Source organism: Amblyomma maculatum, chromosome 7 (assembly GCF_055883805.1).
Source record: "Amblyomma maculatum isolate TAMU_Amacu chromosome 7, ASM5588380v1, whole genome shotgun sequence".
Classification (NCBI taxonomy): Eukaryota; Metazoa; Arthropoda; class Arachnida; order Ixodida; family Ixodidae; genus Amblyomma; species Amblyomma maculatum.
This window is the reverse complement of record NC_139350.1, coordinates 4,697,469-4,724,737: the sequence shown is the minus strand read 5'-3', so window position 1 is coordinate 4,724,737 and position 27,269 is coordinate 4,697,469. Positions and strand designations below refer to the sequence as shown.

At 45.2% G+C, this 27,269-nt stretch overlaps 1 protein-coding gene and 3 pseudogenes across 1 annotated transcript; 3 read left to right on the top strand and 1 right to left on the bottom strand.

Moving 5' to 3' along the window:
- Window positions 1-1,657: 1,657 nt before the first annotated feature.
- Window positions 1,658-5,113, top strand: LOC146182635 (uncharacterized; annotated as a pseudogene).
- A 4,945-nt stretch (window positions 5,114-10,058) lies between these two features.
- Window positions 10,059-11,016, bottom strand: LOC146182634 (uncharacterized; annotated as a pseudogene).
- Window positions 11,017-14,263: 3,247 nt separating this feature from the next.
- Window positions 14,264-15,805, top strand: LOC146182633 (uncharacterized). The gene is made up of 2 exons (XM_084609571.1): window positions 14,264-14,411; window positions 14,684-15,805. Exons 1-2 carry the CDS (start codon window positions 14,264-14,266, stop codon window positions 15,697-15,699), a joined length of 1,164 nt encoding a protein of 387 aa, XP_084465697.1. The 3' UTR covers window positions 15,700-15,805.
- A 3,899-nt stretch (window positions 15,806-19,704) lies between these two features.
- LOC146182632 (serine/threonine-protein phosphatase 4 catalytic subunit A pseudogene) lies at window positions 19,705-21,004 on the top strand (annotated as a pseudogene).
- Window positions 21,005-27,269: the final 6,265 nt, after the last annotated feature.

Sequence of the window (27,269 nt, the reverse complement as noted above, 5' to 3'; positions counted from 1 at the left end):
AGACTAGCAAAAGAGTCCCAGATAGGCAGGTTCCCATTACCGCCAGGCTCTCCGCCTGTCCCCATGTTTGCCTATGCCGACGACCTGACTATCGTCGTTCCGAACGAGGCATCTGTGTGCTCCGTCCTTAATGTCGTATAAGGGTACTGCAGGGCTAGTGGGGCCAGGCTGAATAAATCCAAGAGTGCCACCCTGTATATCAGGCAAGCACCGTCCAGTCCAAACCCCTCTCATGGCCTTCCTGTGAGGGATGAAGTTCGTATACTAGGATTTCACTTCCGTTCCGACAAGTTATCAGAGACCAACTGGCCTCTTGCTAAAGAGAAGCTTGAGAAGAGAGTTAGAGAATATGGGACGTTGGCGTGCCCTTTCACGGCGCGGGCTACTGTCGTTCGGTCAATTCTGTTCTCGTTCCTGACGTATGTTGCCTGCATAACACCTCTGCCGGCACGTACCAAGCTGCAGCTTGAGAGAATCCTCTTCCGTTTCCTATGGAACGGAATGATAGATCAAATCGGGAGGCCTGTGGTGAAACAGCCTCGGGACAAGGGAGGCCTTGGCCTCCCCGACCTGGGCATAGTAAGCGCAGTGCTACACGTCATTTGGACCCAGACAGCCCTGAATTCAGACATGTCCCTGACTCGAAGCTTGACCTCGTTCTTCCTGAGCACCCGCCTTCGTCTTTTTTCGCAAAGCACGTTTTCCCACTGTGTTCCCCGTTCTGGCTCTCCTTCACCCTTTTACGCCCAAGCAGCTAACTGCTTGGAGCGACTCAGAGGCCTCCAGGCCGACATAGATATTCTGGCAGTACCGTTAAAAGATCTAGCCAAACTTTTAACGCCAAAGCTCCCCCCTAGGTATATTCAAACCGATCTGTCCAATATGCGTCCAAGCTGGAGTCTGATACTGGCAGACTTTTTGGATGCAAGCAGAGCAGCGTTCATATATCGCTTTGCACACGGACGGCTCCCCATCCGCAGCAAGGCATTCACACGAGCGAGCTTGCATCCAGTTTGCCCGTTCTGTGGTGGTCGTGAAGACATTGTGCACTGTCAGGTATCTCAACCCGTTACCCAGGCATGCTGTGAAACAGTTTGTGCTCTTGCTCGTTGAGTGCATGTACCAAGTCTGGTCTGCCAGGTGCGCTGCTGCATTTTCGCGCAGTGTTCCAGGCCTTCATGAGGGGCTCGCACGAGTCCGCAGGGAGGTCTGGTTTCACCTAAGCCGTGAGCAGCGTCACATCAGCGAGCAAGAGTTCATAGACACGTGGAGCAGGCCACCGATTATTAGCGAGGTTTCTGGGCGTACCATAACAGTGTCAATATGAAGCCCTTTAAAGTTACAGTTGTCCTTCAGGACATCCGAGGTCCAAAGAAGGTCCGGTCTCCCTGTGTTTGGCCTGCTATCACAGCGGGGACCTTAAACACAGTTGGCATAGTGTTCGGTGACTGCTGTGTGCGTGTCACCACACGACTGCCCCCTTGCCAGGGTACGGCCGTCATCCCGAAACAAATACCTCCGCCCCCCGGACATCCGGGAGGGGGGGAAGTGCCGGGGATGATGTATGAATGATGACGGGCAGATAGGTTATGTGAGACCTTGAGGTGCGGCGCCTTCTGGTGCCAAACCTCCTCCCATCTGACAACGGCCCACTTGTTGTGTGCCGGGTTGCTACAACAACAACAGGAAGCATAAAGGCCTGGGAGTTTACGTTTTTCCCAAGGAAAAGAAGCTCCGAGAGCAATGGGTCGCAAAGATCAACAGAGCCGGACAGACTGGGAGGTAAGTTAATTAAAAGCGGTGCGCTTAGCCTTTTGTGCGGTAAATAACGCGGGAATATCTGCATGTTTGCAAGAAGGATATATATATATTGTGTGTCAAGGAGGCTCTATACGGAATGTGGTCCACGCGTAACAGACTGGCTGCTCAAAGGAGATGCCGCCGGCACCCATACCGCTTCATAACTTGTCATTAGCTGGCGAATAGTGTTTTTTTTTTTTACTTTTAAGCCGGTATTTTTTCCCGAGCAGAGCGCGGGTGCTATGTCGCGAGTTGCATTAGAGATGCCGGTTGCTTTCAGTTCAGTGATGCGCAGGCCGACGACAGCAATGCCGGAAACCTTGTCACAATCTCATTTCATGTCTGTATGGACTCACAATAGTGCTGCTGCTAAGTCGGCTGGAGTTTTTACTCAGACGTACCTGCAAATACGAATCTTCGCTAAACCTGTGCATTCCTGGCTTTCTTATTCAGCTGTTGGGAGAATGTCTACTTGCGAACCGCCGTGGTGGCGCAATGACATTTACATTTGGTTGCTGATCTTAAGGTCGCGGGTTCCGTCCTTAACGCGGCAGCTGTATTTTTGATAGAGGCGAAACACAAAAATGTTCATGTGCTTGACGCACTATAGGAAACCCCCAGGTGACAATTAATCCTGATGTGCTGCTTCCAAGCGGAAAGCCCCCCCCCCCCCCCCCCCCCCCCCCCCAAAAAAAAAGGGCCTACTTACAGCATGATTGGTATGAGTCGAGTCTTGTTTAGAAATGGTCATAGTGAACACATCAAAGTGTTATAGAACTGCATGATCATTCTGTTTACAGATTTTCCCGGTTCATTCCAACATCAGGCCACAGGGTCTGTGGAGCCCACTTCGAAGGAGGCAAAAAAGCCTACATGGTTCGAGTTCCTACTGTCTTTCCCCTAAAGCCGCAAAAGGTGACGGAGAGACGTCCCCTGATACGAAAGGTATAGCAACTAACTCTAAGCCGAAAACCTTGTCATTCAAATTTATATATTGTACATATTTCTGTCAGCTGCAGGTTAATGTATCTAAGTGCTTAGTATTTAGTTGCAAATTAGTCATAGCATGAATCTCTTATGTAACAGGTACTGCTGCAGATCCCATGAGCTGATTGTGAACAAACTTTTTCAACAAAAATATTTGGTCCTTATTTTAGAAATAGGACCAACAAGTAGTCACGCATTAGATGTGTGATATGCAGTACATAGGTTTTGGCTTATTCTTACGCATTTCTGCCATTCATTTTTGCTATATTGACTTTTAATGTGCTTACTTTGGCTCCTATAACCACACTATTTTGTAAATAAATGATATGTTTTTCTCCTTGCCTCAACCAGCCCACAGAAGACAACTGTGCAATGCAAATGGTGCCCGGTGGAAGTGGTGCAAGTGGTACAGATGAAGCTGACAACACCACCATTGATGGTACACCTTCACACAGCGCAACCGAAGATCATAACTACAGTTTTCCGAAAGAAAGCGACCAAAGTGCCCTTGACAAAATTGCTGCACAAAAGGAGATAATCTCAATGCTTCAAGATCAACTGGTCAGCACGAAGGCAGAGATGGAAACAGTTAAAAAACAGCTAACGAAATTGCACCAAGAACAAGCCAAAACAAAAAAATTGTGCAGTCGATTGCAGCAGAAGAACAGGTTACTAAAGATTGAATTATCAGTGCTACACAATGAAGCCAAAGAAATGAAAACTAAAGCCAAAAAAAGAATTTGCATTTGAGGTGTTGATTCAAGACCAGAAAAAACTGAAGTACTACACGGCCTTCACCTCACGTGAACGTTTTGAGTCATTTTGGTCTTTCCTAGAGCCGGAAGCCAAGAGACTACTCTTCTGTCATATGTCAAATGCAGAAGGTGAAAATAGGAAGTTTATTTTGCCTTTGAAGACCCAGTTGATCCTGGTGCTGATGCATCTGCGACTGGGCCTTGATGGAACTGACCTAGCTTATAGGTAAGCAGTGTGCACTTGTGCCTTTTGGCACCACATTTCTTGCTCCCAAGTATAACAAAAAGGAGCATTATACACAAACAGTGGTGTGAAGCAGCACCTGGGACATTTATGATTTCAAATCAAAGTTCATGCTCTCCATGGCACAAAAGGTTCTTACTTTGCCCGTCAGCAGCTCAGATAAGTAGTGTATTAAGGTAAAACTATTGTGCAGTAACAAGAACTGAGCTGAATGTTCCTAGTTAAAAGGATTCTTGCTCTGATGAAGGAGTGAGAAAAAGAAATATAGGTAGATTGCGATTCTGGGTAGCAGACAATCTTAAGGAGCAGCTATGACTCAGGGGCATTAAGATTTGGTCAAGTTGGGTCAAGTTGGGTCAAGTTGGTCTTGTGTTATTACTAGCACTGTTAAAATGCCATTTACTCTATTGAAATAAGCAGGTGCTATCACCTACACACAAAGTTGTCTTGTGAATGAATACAAATAATCAAGTAGAGTTCTTTTGATCGTATATGCCGTATTACAAGAAAATGTCTTGGTGTAATCCATACTGGAAAATACGCTCATAAAAATTGAATTCTTTAATAGGTTTAGCGTTTCACAGACAACAGTGTCACGGATATGGGTCACCTGACTGGATTTCCTGAACAACAGGCTGTGTCAGGTAAGAGGAAAATGTACAATATTTCTAGCAGATGGTGAAATGATGTTTAAATCGAAAGGCTGCAATCATCCAATTTCAACCTTTTATGCAGGTGCCAATGGATGCCACCTGCCATCTGTGATAAGTACTGACCTGAAGTGTTCTCTGAAAAGGGATACGACACAGTTGATGGCATCATGGATTTTACTGAAATATTTATAGAGACCCCGTCATTCTTCAGAGTTCAGAGTGAAACATACTCACTCTACAAGAAACATAACACCGCCAAAGGCCTGATAGTATGCAGTCCCAATGGGTTCATCATGTTTGTTTCTGATCTTGCACCTGGAAGGCTCTCCGATAAGGCCTTAACACTTTCATGTGGCGTCCTTGACAAGTTCTCACCTGGGCGCAGTATAATGGCAGACAGAGGATTCACCATAGCTGAAGAATGCAAGCAACGTTCGCTACACTTGAACATCCCACCATTCACGAATGGGCGCTCACAATTATCAGAAGACGACGAAACAGACACAAGACGCATAGCAAGCCTTCGAATACATGTTGAAAGAGTAATAGGAAGGGTGAAGAACTTCAGAATACTCTCTCAAGTGTTTGCCAACAGCATGATTGACCAGCTCAACAAGGTCTGGCATGTGTGTGCACTTTTAACAAACTTTGTTGATGAGCCATTGCTCAAGTAATGTACGTGAACCAAGAACTATAGCGAGCAAAAGTTAAATACCCTTGCCAACGTGTGCCGAACCGTCATGAAAAAATAGTGTTGCAGTGTGTGCGTACACTGCCGAAATGTGTATTTTCTGTTTTTGTTATCCACTTTTGTTGTGTTCACTATAATAGCTTTGGTTGCAACACTCTTACAGTCCACTGCCCAATTGCAGGGAAGAAAGTTCTTCGTAGTTGTAAAGACATTTTGTAGCTATTATATGTTCACTTTTCTAACAGTGAATAAAAAACTATGTATGCGATGCGTCTACTGACAGCACTATACAGATATAGACACACCACAGAAAACTAATACCTGCCATGAAAGACAATCTTCACAAGATGAAAGCTAGAAGAGAAGGAGAAGTGGAACACACCTTTTTAACACACAAATTCTGTTTTGCAACATCAGTAGCATCCTTAACAAACATAATGAATTATGCTCTCCCCCCCCCCCTCCTGAACTACAGGCATCAGTTTTTAACTATGTTTTCAATGGTAATTTTCCATCTACACAAATCCCCCTCCTCCAAGTGTCGAGTCTTTGTTATATATGCCCATGTAACCAGTCACAATTAACCTTCACAGCATTCTGAAATTGATTAACTCACTAGAAATATTCGCTGCTTTGGGTTCCAATCTGATCAGCACCAAGTTCCTAAATTTTAGAAGTGCTTACTCCTCCATTATGTTAACAAAAATTTCCCAGCAGCCACTGGACTAGGTTCGCTACCTGCCGCATGGAAGGTCCGGAAGGGGATTCTGCTGCACAAATGAGGTAACAAATTCTCCACTAAATTCCCGCCCAATTTCGTCACCAGCTTTCCTTGTAAACTTCTTGAATACATCCTGTTTCCTCACCTAATTTCTTAGAATCAAACTCTTTCTTCTCCCAATTTGAACACGGTTTTCAAAAATCGTGCTCATGTAAAACCAAACTTGCATCTTTTACTAACAAGTTACACGCTATTCTTCATCGTAGCTCACTAGCCAACTACGTATTCATAGCTTTTGCCGAAGCGTTTGATAAAGCTGCCATAGCCTACTACTATACAAGTTACAAAAGCTTAACCTGGACTCAAAAGATTCTAACCTAGCTAGAAGATTTTCTTACAAGCTACCATCAGTTTGTTTCGATTACTGACCTCGCATCAGATCCAAGCATGATTCATAACGGTGTTCTTCAAGGTTCTGTGCTTGGTCCGCTTCTTTTCCTTAGCTATATTAACGATTTACCTTCCCAAATTTCTTCTAATAATCACCTGTTTGCCACGACTGTGTAATAATCAGAGAAAGAAAATGTGATGGCGACGTACTAACTTCAAACTTACCTCGATTCTATCTCGGCATGGTGCAAATCATGGCTAATGGACCTTAATGCTCACAAGTGCAAATTCCTGCATGTGTGTAGAATGAATAATAATTTATCCTCGTATCACACTAATGGCATGCTTTTAGATTCAGTGCTGCCATATAAATACCTTGGTGCTCACATCTCCAACAACATAACCTGGACTGTTTATTTTATGCATGTAACAATGCCAGCAAAATGCTTGGATATCTTCATTGTAGTTTTTGCAATCCGCCTTCTTTTCTGGAAATTTTACTCTATAAATTACTCATATTACCTAAACTTGAATATGCAACATCAGTATGGGGTCCTTACCAGCAGAACTTAGCACACTTATTGGAAATGGTTCAAAATAATTTGTATGGTTCATCCTCCACTTAAAACTGCAAGCATATCAAGTACGAAAGCAGCCGCGGCCTGCCATCCCTTGCACCTCGTCGTAGAAAACTTTGTCTTCGCATTTTCCATAAAATGTTTCACCATTCTCACCTGCGAGAAGAATTTATTTCACTGCCACAGTACGTATTACCACGGACGGATCACCCTCACAAAGTTGATGTATATTTCTGCAGAACAAAAACCTGCTTTCATTTGTTTTTACCCCATACCCCGTAAGTGGAATCACCTTCCTGGATCACTGGCACTAATCAATGACAACAAAACGCTCATACCATGAATGAATTAGTCAAAATTATGTAGTTAGCAACATCTTCTAAGATTATGCTCTTATGGTTATGTTTATTGCAATGCTATGTTTAACTGCTCCCCTCTTCAAGGCCATATGGCCCTAAAGGTATTGAAATAAATAACCAAAAGACATAGAGTTGAATTCACAAAACTGTCTAACTGTGGCTTTGTGATCTTTATAGATTTTTATTGAAGAAAGCTTTGGAAATATATTGGATGTGCATCAACAGCTGCATTAATCATGGATTGTTTCATTTTCAAACACTTTATAAAGACTAATAGTCCTGTGTTTTCAATGCATGTTTTAGACAAATTTTCAGAATGAAACAAAAAAAAAAAGCAGTAAAGTACACAAGATATAGCAGCGAACTTAATTTTCCTGGTGATACATTCTTTCATGAACCTCATAGTAGTCATTCTGTTCGTGCATATATAACTAATGCATTCCAAAGAGAATAGACATTCGTGTCGTAAATGATGCATCTTAGTGAAGAATCATAGCTGCTTCCTGCAATTCTTTGCATACATATCACAGATCTGCTCTGAAAATACTGTTCACGGAAAAGCCAGAACTTTATGTATCACAAGCCGTTTGCATAGTCGTACAACAGTTCTTTGAGCAACACTTGAACAAACAACAAAATTTATTGCTCTTTATGCACCCGATCATCACAGATCTATTGAAACATGCAACTGAAAGTATGAAAATGACTAGAACATTACATAAATTGTAAGAACTGTTATCAACAGGCAAAGGACAATATGTTAATACAGTTCAAATGCTGACTTAACATTTTTCTTCACGGTGATAAGGAGCTGAGAATGAACTCCAACAAGATTACAATTTAGGTAATCTCCAGCAGTCACCTACAGAGATTTTTGAGTGTCATAGAGGAGCCTTTACACGGCTGAACACACCGAAGTTGGTACTGTACACATCTGCAGGAAGTTCACGTATCATCACATGAAAACTCTAAGAAGTTTCTTTCATAGCTTGCACAAAACACATTGCAGAAAATTAATCAGTGGTTAAAGTGCTAAGCTGCAGACCAGGTAGACTTGGGTTTAATCCCAGCTATAGTGGCTGTGTATCTATGGGGTCGAAATAAAAAACTCACCTGTACATAGAGGTGCACAGAGGAAAGGTGACTTGGAACAAAAGTATGAGTCCTCGGCCATTAGTATAGTAAATGCCTGCATGGACGTAGCCCCATACTTTTGAAAACGATGGCACAGGTCTGACAGAGAGAGGTATAGGGGTGAACTTGGCGCCCCCTTAGAGGAATAGCTCTCCCCCCCCCCCCCGATTCTTCTAAGGGAGCGCCAAGTTCACCTAGAAAAACACCCCCCCCCCCCCCTCTCCAATTACTCTAAAGGCCGGAATACATGCGGCGTTTTTTTCCACGATTTTTGCGCGTCGAAAACTGCCGCGCCGACGCGACGCCCAGCTCGAGATACATGGAACGACGAAGCGGCGCGAGCGCCGCCGCGGATTCCTCGATGCGAAAGCAAATACAGCAGCGAGCGGAAATAAACACAGAGCGAGGTACGTGAGAGAAGCGACGCTGTCCCTTGTGGTAAAATCCCGAAAGTGCTCATTCGAATGCTACTGTGCTAAATGCAGAAAGCGTACATAGGTGCGCAAGGATTTGGCTCGCTCGAATGAACGGAGATACTTCGGAATGCCCGCTCGGATACCAGCGGCACGGTTTTCTTTTTTATTTTTATAAATTTCACTCCAGGGAGCAAACAAACACACAACGATCCGAGAGTCGGTCGTATACTCACAAAAAAGCGTCATTCCGTGCTTAATTAAGCGTTTATTGTTACGATAATCACATTTCTGCGACCAAACTGACCCATACCTCGTCAGCCATGGCGGCCATGTTGACAGCGGCCGCTCAAACCGGAAATGCAAGCTTTCCGCGCTCCTATTGCTCGCGTCGACAGTAGTTTCCGGTTCGAGAGGACGCCGCGCCGCCCGCGCGTCAAATATCTGGCAGGGCCAGATCGGTGGCGGCGCGCGTTTTTTCTGACGCGGAGCGTCGAGTGCGCGCCGTCGGGCGTAAAACGTCGGTTTGACGCGGCAAAAACGCTCCATGTATTCCGGCCTTAAGGGGGCGCCAAATTCACCCTTATGCCTCCCTCTGTCGGACCTGTGCCGTCGTTTTTTACTATATTGGTGGCCGAGGACTCATACTTTAGCGTTCCAAGTCACCTTTCCTCCGGAAAGCCGGGAACTCAATTAAGAAACCATTGTGAGAAATGCGTCGTCGAGTAGTTTTTAACTCTGAATCCTTGGCAAAGCTTGATTTGTTTCTTAAGCGCAGAGTATTTTGTATGTGTTGCTATTTCATCACCTCAAAATAAATGCTTTATAACCATTCCTTATCTGGGCACTATGTTTTGGCTGTAAAGACAGCGAGGGGGGTGCACTGCGGTGAAACTTGGCTCCCCTAATACAGAACCTGAAGTCCATGTGTCACTTTACAACATTAAACCCAGCAATTACAATTTTTGAAAACAGTTTAACATAAACATGTGCTCTTTTCCTTTTAAATTAGTCCTACTTTCGAGAACTCTGGTTCCTCCTTGTATTAGGCACATTAATGACATGCACATCAATGCTATTCTTTCAAAACACTTGCTTCAGTTTTTGTTTGAAATAAATGGCGGCAAGTAAGCATTAATAAAAAATGTGCAGCGGTCCACTAATTCAATGAAGAACGATTCATTGAACAGCACTGTAACCTGCAAGCACTTCTCTTTACTGTAAACAAACAGCACACACGACTTCATCTCAGCCACACCCATTTGCACTTGCATGTAGTACTTTCTACTGGGCTTCAGGTTACCATTGGTTACCATTGCAAACACTTCCACATTCATTGGAATTTTGACCTCAAGAAGGCAAGCCTCACAGCAACTGCATGAAACAATACCATCTGGACTTGCACCCAGAAATGTCTTGAGGCATGAGAGAAAAGGCCACATTCTCTGACATGAACGTCAACATGGCTCTCGTTCTTACTGATGAAAGCTGCTCCTGCCTCGGCTTCAAGCAGCAGCCCTCTTTTCATTGCATATGTCGGACGAATTTTTTTGCCCATTACTGCACTAATGAGAGACCGTGCATCATGGGGCCCCATTTTTGTCCTACATGTGTGCACCCATGTATAAACCCTGTGTGCAATTGAGGCTGTGATTAAGCCTTCCCTGTAAGAGTGCCACAAGGAACTTGCACTTTGCAGGCGTGTGGCTGCCTCAATGACCGGGACCTCCTCATGTGTATACAGTTTTGAAGGACACTTCTCTTTCACCCATTCCAACCACCGGGAAGGCAGTTTACAATCGCTGGCTGTATCTGGCTCCAGAGCTTTCTTTGTTTGGACGGGCAAAAAAACATTTGCTTTCAACACATCAGCAAAGCACTAAAGGCCACTTTCCTTAAGTTTTTCGTGTAGGTACACCAGTTGTGGGGTGCAAACATTTAAGTTTTCACGCCCGAGTGCTGAATATTCCACTCGCCTTTTGTGACGAGTTATTGCAGGACTAATCCTTTGTGATGTGTCCTTGCAGAAAATTAGGCTGTTAACCTCCTCGCTTACTGCCCCTGGGTTCCTTGGCTGGTACCACTGGCGTTCTTTCTCGGTACAAGAAGCTGAATCTGGTACACAACTGAGACATGCTGAGCAATATACATAATTCCATAGAGCACACAACAGAGATGTTTGCACCTCCCCCCCCCCCCTTCCCTGCAACACATGAGCAGTGGCCGGTGATTACCTCACCATCACACTTCGAGACTTCAGCACCGACTTTGTAGACTGTTCGTGTTGACATAGATGCCAGCACTTCAGCACGGACAATAGTTTCTGAGGATTTCCTGGTAGAAAACTCAAGTTTTTTGACGATGGCCAGATGTACACAGGTGCAGGCCGTCTTCTCTGTGCTTCTTTGCTCCTTTGTTTTCGATGTACCTGCGTGAGAAAAATAGCAGTAAGCTTGCATCAAACAGCCACTCTTTGGACACTATGAAGAAGTGTTAGGAGTCACAATTGCCCAAATAACTACTGCCTCTTATATAAGTAACAAGAGTTCCTTACTAAATTAAGATGCAAATTCTTAAAGCATTAGGCTCCCTACCCATTATGGTTTGACCAAACTACTGGATTAAAAAGCTATAATTTATTTTGTAATGTTATCATGCTGCTTTGTTTAGTAAACAAACAGTAATTTGAGCTTTGTTGTATAATTTTGTTTATTTATTTTGCCATGTGCTTAAAGGGTCATTCCACACCAAACGCCATACACGTTTCGTTCGACCACCTCCAATTTGTTAAAAAAAAATTGTGGATATTTAATGTGCATAATCAAAGCCTAAAATATTTTTGCAAACACACACACACACACACACACACACACACACACACACACACACACACACACACACACACACACACACACACACACACACACACACACACACACACACACACACACACACACACACACACACACACACACACACACACACACACACACACACACACACACACACACACACACACACACACACACACACACACACACACACACACACACACACACACACACACACACACACACACACACACACACACACACACACACACACACACACACACACACACACACACACACACACACACACACACACACACACACACACACACACACACACACACACACACACACACACACACACACACACACACACACACACACACACACACACACACACACACACACACACACACACACACACACACACACACACACACACACACACACACACACACACACACACACACACACACACACACACACACACACACACACACACACACACACACACACACACACACACACACACACACACACACACACACACACACACACACACACACACACACACACACACACACACACACACACACACACACACACACACACACACACACACACACACACACACACACACACACACACACACACACACACACACACACACACACACACACACACACACACACACACACACACACACACACACACACACACACACACACACACACACACACACACACACACACACACACACACACACACACACACACACACACACACACACACACACACACACACACACACACACACACACACACACACACACACACACACACACACACACACACACACACACACACACACACACACACACACACACACACACACACACACACACACACACACACATATTTGTGAGGTGTGCGCAGTTTTCTTTGAACCACACCGAAAGCCACAAGCTGTGCAAATTCCGTTTTTTTTCCTGAAAATTTGAATTTTTATTAATTACTGAGCGGTGCTTGGTTTCTCTCTGCTTTCGGAAGGTTCAAACTGCGCTCAGCTCAAAAATAAATTTTTGCGGCAAAAATATTTTAGGCTTGAATGACGCACACTGGGACTTTTTTTTTTAACAAATCGGAGATGGTTGAGCGCAACGTCTAAGACGTCTTAGGGCCTCTGAGTCATGATTTTCTTACCTGTATATGTGCTCCTTCGCAAAAAACGGGTTCATTGATCTCGTTTCGCGAGTCCACCCCTGCTAATTGCACTCGCTGAGTCTAGCTATATTTGGTTTCACGACGGCCTGCAGAAAAATGTTTTTGCACAGTTCAAGGGTCCCCACAGTTGTCATGAACGTCTGAGATAAAAATGCACACCTCTATACGCGCAACAGCTAGAGTCCGCAATCACGCTCGAAAGCTGGCATGCCCTTCCTGACGACACGCAAAATACTTTTTGACCAGGCATTCACTGTCGCACATACTCATATTACGGGGTCGTAATTTTCACTGGGGCATTCCGAGCAAGTAACAGTTTTTGAAAAAAAAAACGCCGCTCTGTCGGTGCCAATACGGGCGCAAAAGGAACATATCGAGCCTTCGCACTTTTTTTTCGTCGATCTAAAACATGAATCACTTCTAAGCTTATTCCGTTTATGACCCAGTGACAGCAGTGCACAAAATCAAGGAAGTCAGGTTTCGCGATCACCTCCAGGCACTATTACTGTGCAGTTTACTCAAACGTGTTGACACAGCCTTGTGAGTAGGCTTTCCGTTTGCGAGGGGTCCTTCAATATTTCCGTCGCTATTTTCCCTGAACGAACTGTATCGACACTCGTATCATGGCTAAATGGAACTTCTGAGAAGCTGCAGCACAGTCGTGCAGCTTTTTCTCTTTTTTTTCAAAGCGCTAATAGTGTGGATGCATAACCGGCATCGACATCGTAGGCAGGCGAAAGTCGCAATGCACTCTGGGTAATGCGCCATTTTGAAGCAATAACAAGCAGACAAGAAAAGCAGCGCGCGCGGCTGGCCGGTGTGCTTACCTGCTAGCCATGGTTTATTGCGCAGTTGTAGGCTGCAAAAGTCGCACCTACACTAAAGCCGAGAAGGAAAAGGCAAAGCAGGAAGGCAACAACCTAATCGACTTTCGATTCTTTAAGATCCCGAAGGTGCGCGTTCATGAATGCGGCAAGACAAAGCAGCTGTCGGAACGGCGGCGGCGTGAGTGGATTGCTCGCCTCAACAGGAGGGGTGTCGCCGAATGTCGGGACAAGTACAGAGTGTGTTCCCGACACTTTTTATCAGGTATGCAGTTTACGCACCTGGGTTGTGCGCTCCTGACAGTGTAAAAGTTGTTTTCGCATCGAGGATGCAAGCCTTGCTTTCGGCAGAGCGTTGGTCTAGCGGAATGACCGATTTCACTAGGCCACTATTTAACGAACGGTGCATGCGAAGAAACGTATGTTCTATAATCTGTACGTTTCAGGCGATCCATCAACTCTATTTGACGACTGCAATCCTGACTGGGCCCCATCGAAGCATTTGGGGTATGATGCCAAAACTAACACCAGAGAACGGTACAATCGTCGAAAGGCACGTTTGCGAAGTCAGCTTTTCAGCGTTGGTAAGTGCCAAGCCTCTACACCTTCCACTATTTATTCTGATTGTTTTACGAAGTCAGTAAATCACTACCCGGTACCATGTTTCTTTGCAGCAGTCACCATTGCCGCTCCCATTGTACCAACAGCAGCGACCAGTCCTGCTCCCTCTGCAGCTACCTGTGCTTCTCTCTGCGCAAACACAAGTCCTGCTCCCTCTGCAGAAACCAGTCCTACTTCCTCTCCATCAGTCAGTTGTACTCTTCCCATTGAAGAACATGCAACTTGTTCACCAGGTCAGGAACTGAACGCGAACGTTGGTACGTAAACTCTTGAGGTTAACCTGGCTCTGATAAGTGCAAAAAAAAAATCGTCTTGTTTCCTGTGATGTGGTGACGTGTGTTTAGCAGGTATTGAATATTTTATTTATTTCTTACCTGTTTGTGTTTGCTACATGGCATGTCAGAAAAAAAGCCTCCCATCACTTCCCTCATTTGTTTTGTTGTTCTCTTCTGTAAATAGATGCTGCCTGCCAGACGGACATGTCGAAAGAGGGCATCAGCAAACTTGAGGAGACCATGGCACAACTCCAGTTGCAGCTGGGCGCATACCAAGACGCTGTTAAATCAGCAAGGTTCACTGAAGAAAGCCTACAGGAAAATGATGCAAAAGTTGCTTTTTATACAGGGCTTCCGACATATTTCATGTTAATTTCAGTGTTCCGACTGTTAAAAGATCATATTTCGCATTCGGCTAAACATTCCCTCACACAATTTCAAGAAATGATTCTTTTTTTGATGAGACTGAGGCTGGGCTGTCAATTTGAGGACCTTGCCTACCGTTTTAACATTTCACAGCCAACAGCGTCACGCATCTTTGAAAGATGGTTGATTGTGTTTTTCAACCGCTTTGGTCCATTGGTACGTTGGCCAGACAAAGAGCAGATCATCAAGACAATGCCGGTGGCCTTTGTCGACAGCTTTGGTGTAAAGGTCCGAGTGATTTTGGACTGCTTTGAAATTAGCATTGATAGGCCGAGCTCCTACCTTCCTCGTGCAGAGACGTGGTCTCATTATGAGAACCTCAACACCGTCAAATTTTTGTTGGGAATTAGTCCGCAAGGGGCAGTCACTTTTCTTTCAGATGCATATGGAGGCCGTGCCAGTGATAAGTCAACAACAGAAGAATGTGGTGTCCTGAATCTTTTAGAGTACGGTGACATTGTGCTGGCTGATAGGGGATTTTTGATAGCAGAAAGTGTAGGCATGTGCCATGCAACACTTGTTGCACCTGCTTTTACTAAAGAGAAAAGGCAACTTAGCAGTGGTGATGTTGAGCGGACAAGGGAGATCGCCAACGTAAGGATACATGTTGAGCGGGTCATAGGCATGGTCAGAAATAAATACGCTATCCTCAAAGGCAGTTTGCCCATTGAGCTCCTAAACTGTGATGAGCACGGCAAGTCTCCGATTGATAAGATAGCACGCGTTTGCTGTGCACTCACAAACCTCTGCAATTCTGTTGTGCCATTTGACTAAGGAGAAGTTAACTATTGAAGAAGTCAAGGGGAGGCCAGCATGAATGCTTGAGGCTGTAATTGGGTACTACTCAGGAACCAAGCTGCTTTTCCCTGTCAAAGGACCCCATTTCAGCCAACGGCATTGGCTGATTCTCATGACCCTGCTGGCGTGAAAATGGAGTGGCAAATGAAAGGGGATAGTCCCCGCCCTGGATTTTCAGGGATAGTCTTCCTTGCATTGTCACGTTAACAGGGTCATGACAGTCGGCCAACAACATTGGCTGAAAGGGGGTCCTTTGATGGGGAAAAGCCGCTTTGTTCTTGAGTTGTAACCGACTATATTGGTTTATTGACTGAAACATAAAGGAACAAAGGCACTGAGGAAACAGCAGACACATATTACTTTGTACAGGCACACCAACTGAAGCAGCTAATGATGCAAAGCACAAAACAACACAACATAACTGCATAAAAAGCACATGCAGTTGACTGTTCCAAGACAGATGTGTACTATTGTCCACTCTAACTTAGTCCAATTCAGTGTCTCTGGACATGAATGTTTATTGGGGAAAGGAAATGGCATAGTATCTGTCGCACATTGCACAGCACAGATGTTTCGCCTCCATAGAAATGCGGCCGCCGTGGTCGGGTTCGGGCATTGCTAGCGGTCACTCTGGTCGTAAGGAATGTGCGGGGCAGTGGCCAAACAGCTCGGCTTGTTTTGCCAGAGATCCTTGTGGAGCTGATTGTCACCAGCATAGCATGTGCGAGGCAGGAGTGACGCATGTGTATGTAAGGAATTTTTGAATTGCAATAAAGTGAGATCAACCATGCAGCCCACATCTTGCAACCATCAACTGAGTTCGCAATTATCACAGAATGCTTATCACAAATGTTCATGACGGAAGCCAACAGCCACCGAAACCAAGGAGCATAAGGGGATGTTTTCTATTTTTCATTTGCGTGCTTTTTAATTCGGGGAGTGGTAGTTGATTAGAAAGCAGGAGAAAAAAACCAAATCCTGCCAGTGGGATTTGAACCCACGGTGGAACCCAACCTCTCAGGTTCGAATCCCACCGGTGGAATGTGGCTTTTCTTTATTCTGCTTTCTAATCAATTACCATTCCCCGAATTAGAAAACAAGTATATCAAAAACAGAAAACATCCCCTTGTGCTCCTTGGTTTCGGTGGCTGTTGGCTTCCGTCATGTATGTCATACCAAACCCCTCTTTCCCTTCCTTTGTCTGCTCAGTCACAAATGTTTTTATGTGCATATGACTAGCATTCTTGATTAAGCTTGCACGGATGCCTTCTTGCACGAACTACAAAACCACTTGGCACTTTTTGGAGCTCTAGTTAGGCCTACACATTTGAAATGAAACCATGTTGTGGTACAGTTGGGACCATCACACGCAATCATTTTCCCTTCCTCAGTTCCTTCACATATACAATACTTCACGACAGTGCTGTCTGCACAACTTGTGGCCTTTGTTACAGGTGACACCGTAACAGATTGGCTAGCAGTTGGAGGCTGGATGCTGTTTGCATGGCTTGTAGTTATTGACATGCACTGCCCAGCTTCTTGCAGTACATTCATGTTTGATGCTCCTACATTTCTGTTGGAAGTTGGAGGCTGATTTTCTTTCTTTCTGCTGAACCAGCGGCCAACAAGCTCAGGCACGAGAACTTTGCAGAAAAATATCTCGGCAACTTGGATTAAAGGTTCCAAGAACTTCATGTCTAGCCTTACTCTCTCAACATTCATTTCATTCTGGTTCCATAGAACAAAGTCGCAGTATTCTCTTTCCCAGACTAACAGCTGCAACTGCACTTGGTGGTAGTACCGGTGTCTGGTCTTCAGCTGAAGTGTACTGTCACATTCAAATACGCAGCTGTTGCAATCGGAGAGCAGGTCGCATAACCGTCCGTCTTTTACTGTCCATGGACATTTAACTTCTACTAGTCCTTTGCCACAACACTCACATTCTACCAGCATATCAGGTGTCGCACCCAGAAAGATGTGCTGCTGCGAGATTAAAAATCCAGCTTCCTGAAACTGTGCTCCTATGTGAAGATCAGCTGCTCGTTGTTTATACTTTTTCAGTGCATTAGGCTCATTCTGCCTACCATACCTTATGGCAGGTGACGTAGCCTTGTTGTCATGTAGATAGCAGATACGCTTAACGAGGCTCAATGATGGGGCATCAACTTTGGTATGACAGACATCATACAGGGTTGAAGCTGTCACCCTTCCTGCTCTGTATGAAAACCACTGAGTGGTCATATGCTGGCTCCTCGTCCTTGACTCGATGCTGCAAACTGCTTCCTCACTTATTTCAAGCTTGTCATATATCTCATGGCATTCCTTCAAAAGCTCATGATGGCTTAGCTTCTGAGCCGATTGGCTGAACAGTAGTCGAAGATCGGCCCCTTTGCAGCGTCTCACTGCTGGCACATACATGTCGCTGAAGGCTGGATCTGTGCTTTCCACAGCTGGCCGGTGACCTGAAGCGACGAGGGCGGTGAAAAAGCTCGTCCACTCGTCTCCTGTGGGCGCTGATGGCAGGGCAGAGGCGTTAGGCGCACAACTCGTACTGGCGCCGGCACCCAAGCGTCGTTTTTCATCGCCGATGACGCAAAATCCATAGCAGCAATCGGCCTCACCTCCACTTTCCTGATATGTGTCGGCAGCCAGGCGTTAATGCCGTCCGTGCATGAGCGCTCCTGCCGCACTCGCACGCCGTACTCGACGTAAAAGAGCAGTGCCGCCACATGGGAGCACGCCGCGCCGTTCCCGGCCATACAAGTGCAGTGCGCGGCGACGACGTCGCCGTCTTTCTTGCAGAGAATCCACGCCTCAACGGGTGGCTTGTTGAGGCTCTGCGAATGGTTGACCTGGACAGAAAATACAGTATTACACTCTGCTAAAAGAACAAAACACCTCAACGTACCTTTGTCTTGACAATCACGGAGTCGGAAGAAACTTCCTTCACGCATGGCTCGCGCACCCAACCGCTAGTCACAAAATTGTGGCCTTCTAATGCTTTCCGTGCCTTTAGTTGCTGGCGGGTGATAAAGCTGGTCCTCAAGACAAGGAACTCGTTGATGTCTGCTGCGTCAACTCGCGGCCACAGGTTCACGTCTGTAACGCATTCGCTCTCGCAGAGTTGAAACAGGTCCCCACCACAAAGGGCGACTTTTTGATCGTAGCGCACCAAATCCTCCGCGCACAGCGTTTCTGCATAATGCACATTATCATGCGCCATTTCACTGATAAAAAAAAGTCAGTTCTTAAGATGCAGTGGCGCAAGCAGGTGACACACTACACATCTCCGCTCGAACGGCTAAGCTTGCTTCGTGTGTACTCCGCCGTCTGCTGGCTATTGCTTCAAAATGGCGCATTGCCCAGAGTGCGTAGCGTCGGATTACCCAGAGTGCATAGCGTTTCGGCGTCGCGACCGTTCGTGCATACACCCTATAAGGAAACCAAGAGCAGGATTGCATCGAAAAAGCCGCGAGCACAGGAACAGAGGCCATTGCGAATGAAACTGTTTCCTTGCAAGTCTCCGAAGTCCTATATCAGAACATGGCAGGTTGGTTGCTATACTCACATGAGAGGCACTGCTGACGATGGGAAGCTTCGGTGTAGTAGGACCCACAATGCAGAATGCGGGTCAGCCTCAGCCGCGGTAGCACGCGTGGAAACGACGGTGACGCCGGGAAATCGTCTGCTGTACCACAACAAACATGGCGGCAGAGCAACTTTCGGAATTCCCGCGCTTGCGCAGTTGGCCTTGTGAAATCGGCCTAATCCACCTGAACAATGACCAACCCCCCGTCGTGGGTATGAGCCATATATCAAGGCAGTAGAAGAAGAACAACAACAAGGACGGCGGACCTACCATTACGAGGTTTTCGTTCTTCCAGGAATGTGTCCACCTGTGGTTTACTCGGCAACGTGCTTCGGCTGCTTCCGGGCTCATATTTAGACCGGTAAGCTGACTTCAATCACACCGCAAAGAAAATGTGTGGAGGCATGGGTGACAGCACTTATCTGCACAGCCAGATCGAGCCACAGCGAAGGTGCGAATTCCTTAGTGAGTCCGAGGAGAAGTTAGTGTTCGCCAACGCCCGGAAAATTCTTATCAAAGAGACTAAATTGCACAGTGTGGACTCACCACTCAGCGTATGTGGTGATATCCATGGCCAGTTTTATGACCTGCAAGAACTGTTCAAGGTTGGTGGAGAGGTCCCCAGTAACAACTACATCTTCATGAGAGACTTCGTCGACCAGCTTTCACAGTGTAGATACATTTCGTTTGCCGTTCGCCATCAATTTACGCTGCCCAAAACGCATCACACTGATCAGTGGAACCACGAGAGCCGATATGTTTCGATGCGGTGCGGCTTTTGTGATGAGTGGTTGTGAAATTAAATTCCCTTGTTGTGTGGTGTTGCTGCACAGAGGCCTTCGATTACCTGCCATTGTCTGCTGTCATTGACGGCAAGATTTTCTGCGTTCATGGAGGTCTGTCACCATCTATCCAAACTCTGGACATCTGAGCCATCGACCGCAAGAAGGAGGTGCCCCGGTAGGGGGACCAAGTGTGACCTTCTTTGGTCAGACTCTGGAGACAAACAAGGCTGGAAGACGAGTCCCCGAGTGACTGGCTACCTCATTGGAAGCGATGCGGTCACTCTATTCAACGCGACCAATCACATCGATATGATCTGCTGCGCCCCCCAACTAGTAAAGGCAGGAGTTCCCAGCGACCACTCCAGTAATCTGATTTCCTATCTGATCTTGTCCGGACGCCATGGTGTTATTAAAAACGCGGAGTTATTTCCTGCACACTGACGCCTTTTCGTTTTTTCTTAACTGATCTATTCCGGAAACCATGGTGTTATTAAGAAACGCAGATTTCTTTCCTGCACACTGCCGCCTTTTCTTTATTGCATAATTTTGATGCTAACACCTGAAAGTGCCATATAGCGTAAGATGAGAATTAAGGGTTGCCTTTTAAGGGAAGCGGGTGGGCCTTTCTTGCAGAAGGTACCTGTACTACTGTTCGTGCTCAACATATTTTTCTTGAAAGCTATGTCACTTGGATAGCGCTAGTAACCATTAGTTTAGAAGATTTGGCTTCTTTCATATTCATCTTCCCCGTCCTCAATTACTGAAAGTTTTCTCGTAGTTTTATTTTTTTTCAGCTGCTGCTTCTTGCTGCTGCTACTGCTCGCCTGCAAGCCTGCCTGCCTGCATAGAGGCTTTCTCATGCTTTTTTGCAGGTATACTTATATTATTCAAGCTGCTGGACGGCTGACATCTATCATTACTTGCAGCATTCAGATCAAAAAGATACAACTGCTCTTAAAAAAAAGAAAAATTGATATTTTCTCTGCCAATTCCTTAGCAAAAAACAGCCACACTAAAAATGTACTTGAAATGCATTGCGTTTATTTCGTATTAATTTCGCATTTTTTTGTCCCAATGCCATACAAATATGTTATAAATATACTAGGAGTACAACACTGCATACCTTTATATAAATATGTTTAAAATATGCTTTTCGCCTGTTGAGTATATTTCTAACATACTTAAAATTTACTTTCTTCAGCTTGGCAGGGTTCCCAAAATCTTCCACCAATGGACTGACAATGTACTTTGAAAGTATTACTAATGTACTTGACCTATTTTTCATGCTGGCAGAAAGTACCCTTGGAATAGATTAAAAATATATGAAAATTAGGATGCACTTATATCTTTTTGGAGCATTACAAATATGTTGCAGTTATATTTTCCAAACCAAGAAAAATATACTAATAATATACTAAACGCATAAATTTATACCATTCTCGGAAAGCACTAAAAATACATGAAAAATGTGATTCACTTATATTTTTGATGCATTACAAAAATGTTGCAAAAATGCACTAAAAATATAGCTGCCAAATGCTGAAAATATGTCAGACATTTTGAAAACTAGCTACCGAGAAACATAAATGAAGGGCAATACCGACAAACACCTCACTGCAACATTTGTGTCCATTGTCATGACCCTTTTTCATGCTCCTTGGTTGAGAGTTTTCAAAAGTCAATGTTACTTAAGCTGACTTACCTTTATTTCCGTCCCTGTATTTTTCCCACCCAGTCTGAATATATGTGACACAACTTCCTTTATATCTTTATTTGAAGCATTTGAGCACAATGGGCCACCGTTGTGGTGCGGTGGTTTGGGTGCGAGACTTCTGTGCCCGAGGATGTGGGATCGAATCCCGGCCGCAGCTGAGTGCTGTGCAATGTCAGTGCACATTAAAGAACCCCAGGTGGTCGAAATTTCCAAAGCCCTCCACTATGGGGTCTTTCATAGTACTCGCAGCAAACAATTTCTGCCATACCATATCACACATCATTAAATCACAATACAGTCCATGGAAAGGAAATACGCCTATGCCACTCAGTATCTATTTACAGAGTTTAATTTTCAAGAAACAGTGCTACAATACACCAATATATAGAGTAACAAATCATTGATCTCGTGCTACACGAAAGCAAGTAGAAAGTCCGGACCGCAGATCTGGATAGGTTCCAAACTTTGGACGCAACGTGGACTGAAAAGAAAGAAAACAAGACACAAATTAAAGTAGGCTTTTTAACATTCAAATTAACAATCATATACTGCTACAAGAACTAGCTTTAGAAACCAGATGGCTCGTTCCTTCTTAACATGGTTATGAATGATGAGAAAACAAAAGTAAAAAAAGCTGAGCTGGAGTTGGAAACCGTAATGTCTGAAACGCCGTATTTGAAATGTAGACTATGGCAAAGCCACCAACCTGTAATGGAAACCACAATGAGGCATTCTATTCTTTTATCTGATCCTGACATGAATATAATAGTTCCATTTTTCAGAATAAAGGAGTGCGGGCTAGAATCTTGGAAACATAATTTTTTTTTTGTATCAGAGAATGAGAAGTGAAACATACTTCCCGTTTATGCATGAGGTTCCATAGCGCGTATCAAAGAAAGGACCGAACACGAGCGCTCGTGTTCTGTCCCTTCTTTAATGTGCGCTATGGAACCTCATGTAGATTACCCACTAGCCCAAACCCTGACCCTTCCTGTTTATGATTCTTTACTTGCTTTCTTCAATGCACTCGCTGCATTGTTGAATTTGTGACGCAAAAAACTCTGGACCATAGAGTAAGGTAGGTGGGGAAATTTGGCCATCGCATAAACTGAAGAGGAAGGAAACAAGACACAAATTAAAGGTCTCTTTTTAACATTTAAAACAATCAAATACTGTAAAAAAATAATAAATACTGTAAGCTGTAACAAATATGGCAGCCCCTATTAACGCAAATTAAGTGAATAAAATTCTCAAATGCGGCCCGAATCTGGCCAGGTTAGATATAGAAGTACCGCCGGTGTCATGATCACAGCTGACCGCATATTTTCGTTGATTCTTAAATGCAAGAATGGACAACTCTCGCAACAAAAAAGATAAATGTGCCGCTTCTTAACATTCGCATCTACCATAGCTTATGCTATTCCGCACGTTCAGACGACAAGGACGGTCGACTCTGGCAAAAAAAAACAAGAAAAAAAAACATCTGCCGCTTCTTAACGTCCGCCCTAATCCATCCTAATTTACGAAATTTTGTTTTTACACAGCAGCATTTATATATAAAAAAAAACAAACTGTTATATTACGAACTTCACTGCATGAACAGTTTGTCTTTTATCGGTGTAGAAAATACAAAACCCAAGTTTTCGAACCCTTCCCTTTCCGCTTAATCTTGAATGCATGCATTTGTGACTATAATACAAGCGAATTTGGAAGAAACAGCAAACGCAATAAGTAAAGCTTTGGTAACATACAATTGCATACCTCAAAATATCAGTACAGTTGAAATTTTCTGTGGAGCCAAGCTGCTCCCAACAGGTGCTCTACATTAATTTTACCCACTGAAAACCTTTTGACCAAACTTGGGACATCTCAATTAAAATCCTGACTGACGGCTGGAGGTACAAACATTGCCATCAAAAATTACCATGAGCTTCATGTGTTGATACAACTGCCATGAAATGGGTGCTCCCACTGAATGCGAAACCAAGTGGCGCTGTGAACGTTTTAACGGTGCCTGAAAGCCTGCAACTGCACTCGTAGGTATAATAGGAATGGGATGTGCAAACTGAAAGTCTCAGCAATATAGACCAGCAAGCTCAGTTTGATTCTTGTACTGTAAGTTCTCAATGGTTTTCTCACATGAATGCCAACTAGCGCCCATATTGTAAACGTGCCTCGACTCGACGCTCCACCACCAGTGCGTGGAGTGGAGAAAACAGCCACTCCTCCACTCCAGGGCCAATTTGGATTCATGAATCCAACTCTGCATCTCCTCTGACATGTTCTCTCTCCACTCGAAGCAACGCAAATGGCGTATGGGGATGAAATTAAGGCGTCTTTTTGGCCCGAAAACTGTTTGCTAAAGTAGCACGCTTAGTTTTTCATGTTGAGTCTTCTAAACAACCTTCGCAAGCAAGTTCGATGTTAGGAATGTTAGGAACATAGTGGAACTTGTTTTGCGGGCTAGATGAAAAGGGTGGCTGTGAAAAACAACCAAAAATGCTTTTGAGCCTGGCAACAGTCGCTGCTGGTGACGTAGAGTTTACGCAGAACATGACATAGGCTTTGAGAAATGGTTTGAATACTTCGGTTTATTTGTTTGGTGTGAGATGTTCTCGCCCTTTGCCGCTTTGCCTTTTTTTTTATTGCCATGCTTTGACAGACATCAAAATACATTGGAAAGAAAAAAGTAAAAGCCGGCACTTTCTATGAACACGGCTTTAGCCTTCAGAGGGCTCGGGGGCAAACGGTGAAAACCTGCATGCTGCTTCACAGTGCGTTTCAGCGCATACACACTGAATTCGGAGCCCTAACTGAAAACGTGCTTGAAGAGAATGCCTTCGCTGGCAACGAATATCCTTCCGTAGGACAAGCACACCAATGCACTCCCTCGACAGTGCCACGCATCCGAAGACGCACTACGTACCCTCAGGTGACAGGCAAGCCATTGATGCGTGGGGTGCAGCACAGATGTCCGCACAGCCCCACCGCGCCTTCAGTGCACCCCAGCTTACTGCATGCGACATGCTGTTCCCCCACAACAAGTTTGCCGCCGCTCATCAGAAAGGGCGAGCTATGGAAGGAGTGCGCCTCCCCCACAGCTCGAGTCCACCTGCAAGCGAGCTCACCATTAACAGTGAAATGCGCGCCTCAACTCTGCACTCAGTAGGCTCCGAAAAGTTGTTCACTTCATCGGCAACGACATGTACCCACACCACATAAGCATAATGCGATAATCAATTACAGTACTGGTACCGACGGCTGATCAGTTATAAAAGCTCAGCACGGGCAGCAAGAGGCCACGGCCACACCTGTAAAACGATAACGTGCCAGATGTCCTGGGTCGCTGTCACTTTCAGCCAATGCTTTAGAGAAAGGTTTGGTGCATCCTCGTCATATCCACTTTCGTGAAGTTCGGTATACCGGTAGAACAAAGTCCACACAGCGAGCAAACGATATGATGTCCTCAGTGTTTACAAGTGGAGTGGCCGAGGAGCGGCGCCAAGGCAGCTTCATTGCGGACTAGAGATTCTTGAGAAAACTCGAGTTCTCTCTGCCACTGTGGGAGTTATTCGAGTGGAGGTTGTTTTCTGAAACGAAAAACAGGCCTCAGGGGCCGCTTGGAGTAGAAGTTCGAGTGAAGGCGCAGTCGTGAATATGGCGGTAAGACTAACTGCCACATTCACGAACATACCAACTTTTACTCCAGGCCGCTTGGAGCGGCAGATCTGTTTTTTTTTTTTGCCAGAGTCGACCATCCTTATAGTCTGAACGTGCGGCGTAGCATAAGCTTTGATAACTCTGATCAGCTGCTGGTACCAGTACTGTAATTGATCATCGCATTACACTTTTGTGGCATGGGAACATTTCAAGTCATCACTGGTAAGCAAAAGTTTCGTGGCTCGCCCTGCGCGATGGCTTCCCCAGACGACGGTGAACTTGCAGGGGAACAGTGTGTTGCATGCAGTAAATTGGGGGAACTGGAGGTGCGGAGAAGCTGTGCGGACATCTGTGCTGCACCCCACGCATCAGTGGCTTGCCCATCGCAGTCGAGGAAGCGCATTCATTTGCTCATCCTACAGAGCGATAATTGCAGTCAGCAAAGGGCATGGCTTTTCAAGCAGGTTTTCAATTATGGCTCCGAACTTGTCCGAAAGAGAAAGGGCAATCAATGAACAGAAGGGTAAATCAACATTGGGCAAACACAGGCAAAAACCACCCAAAAGCAGTTTCCCAGCATTTCAATCAAATGGGCCGTAAGGTTGTTGAAATTTATTTATTTATTCTCTATATTAGGCTTTAAATATTCAAGGGACACAAAATATAGGGTGGCATAACTAATCCATAAATTTAGAACATTGGAACCAACAGGAGTAAATACTGTTACGTGGAAACTCTATGTATTTACAGTATATTTACAACAGTCTCAACTAGCATAGCTGCGAGCAGCAACATGAAACCAGGCCCACTTTGTTGTCATCTCCTTGTCCCTTCCACGAGGCAAGAGATCGAAACACTTCATTGTCGTTATCTTGCAACAATATCTTGAAAGAAGCATTAGTATTCATTAAATATATTTCCTCTCTGCCACAACTAGTCATGAAAACAATCCCATAAAGTGTAAATAGTACAGTTTATTCATAGCATATTGCCAAGGGGCGCTCGGAATGGAGGTAGAAGCTGGTTGAGGTGCGCCATACAGCAGTCAGAGTTCGTCGCGCACAACGAACGTACGAGCTCCCGTAGCGCCGGTGCGTCCATGCCATGCGATGGTAACTCGGCAGAGACGGAGGTGGCGTGGACGGTACGATTCTGTGCCGAAGCTCGCTGCTGAAGCACTTTTTTGATCGTGGATGTTTCCGCAAGAAATTCTGCGACAGTTTTCGGTGGGCTGCGCACCAGGCCAGCAAAAAGCTGCTCTTTGACGCCAAGCATGAGGTAGCGCAGCTTTTTGTCCTCGGACATTGTAGGGTCTGCCCGCTTAAAGAGACGTGTCATGACTTCGATATATGCCGCGACGGTTTCCTTAGGCATTTGAACCCTAGATTGGAAAGCGCGTTCGGCCCGTTCGCGGCGATCTGAGCTACCGTAAGTAGCCGTAAGATGACGCTTGAACTCACTCCAGGAAGACAGCTGGTCTTCATGGTTCTCCAACCATGTCCGAGCGCCATCCTCAAGGCTGAAGTAGACGTTGCGAAGCCGGGCGGCGTCATCCCTAGGTTGAAGGTAGCTACCCTTTCGTAGTGCTGCAACCAGTCGTCGACGTCTTCATAGGTGTCCCCGTGAAAGGTCTTTGGGACACAGGGGTTCTGAAACGTCACGTAAGTAGGGGCCGCTCCAGGCATTGCGACGACGTCGTGGCTGCCGATAGTCATGGCCGATGGGAAAAACGAAGGTCTTGTTTTCTACTGAGAAAGCAGTGGCCCTCAGCAGTACACAGCGACCGAGTTTATGCATG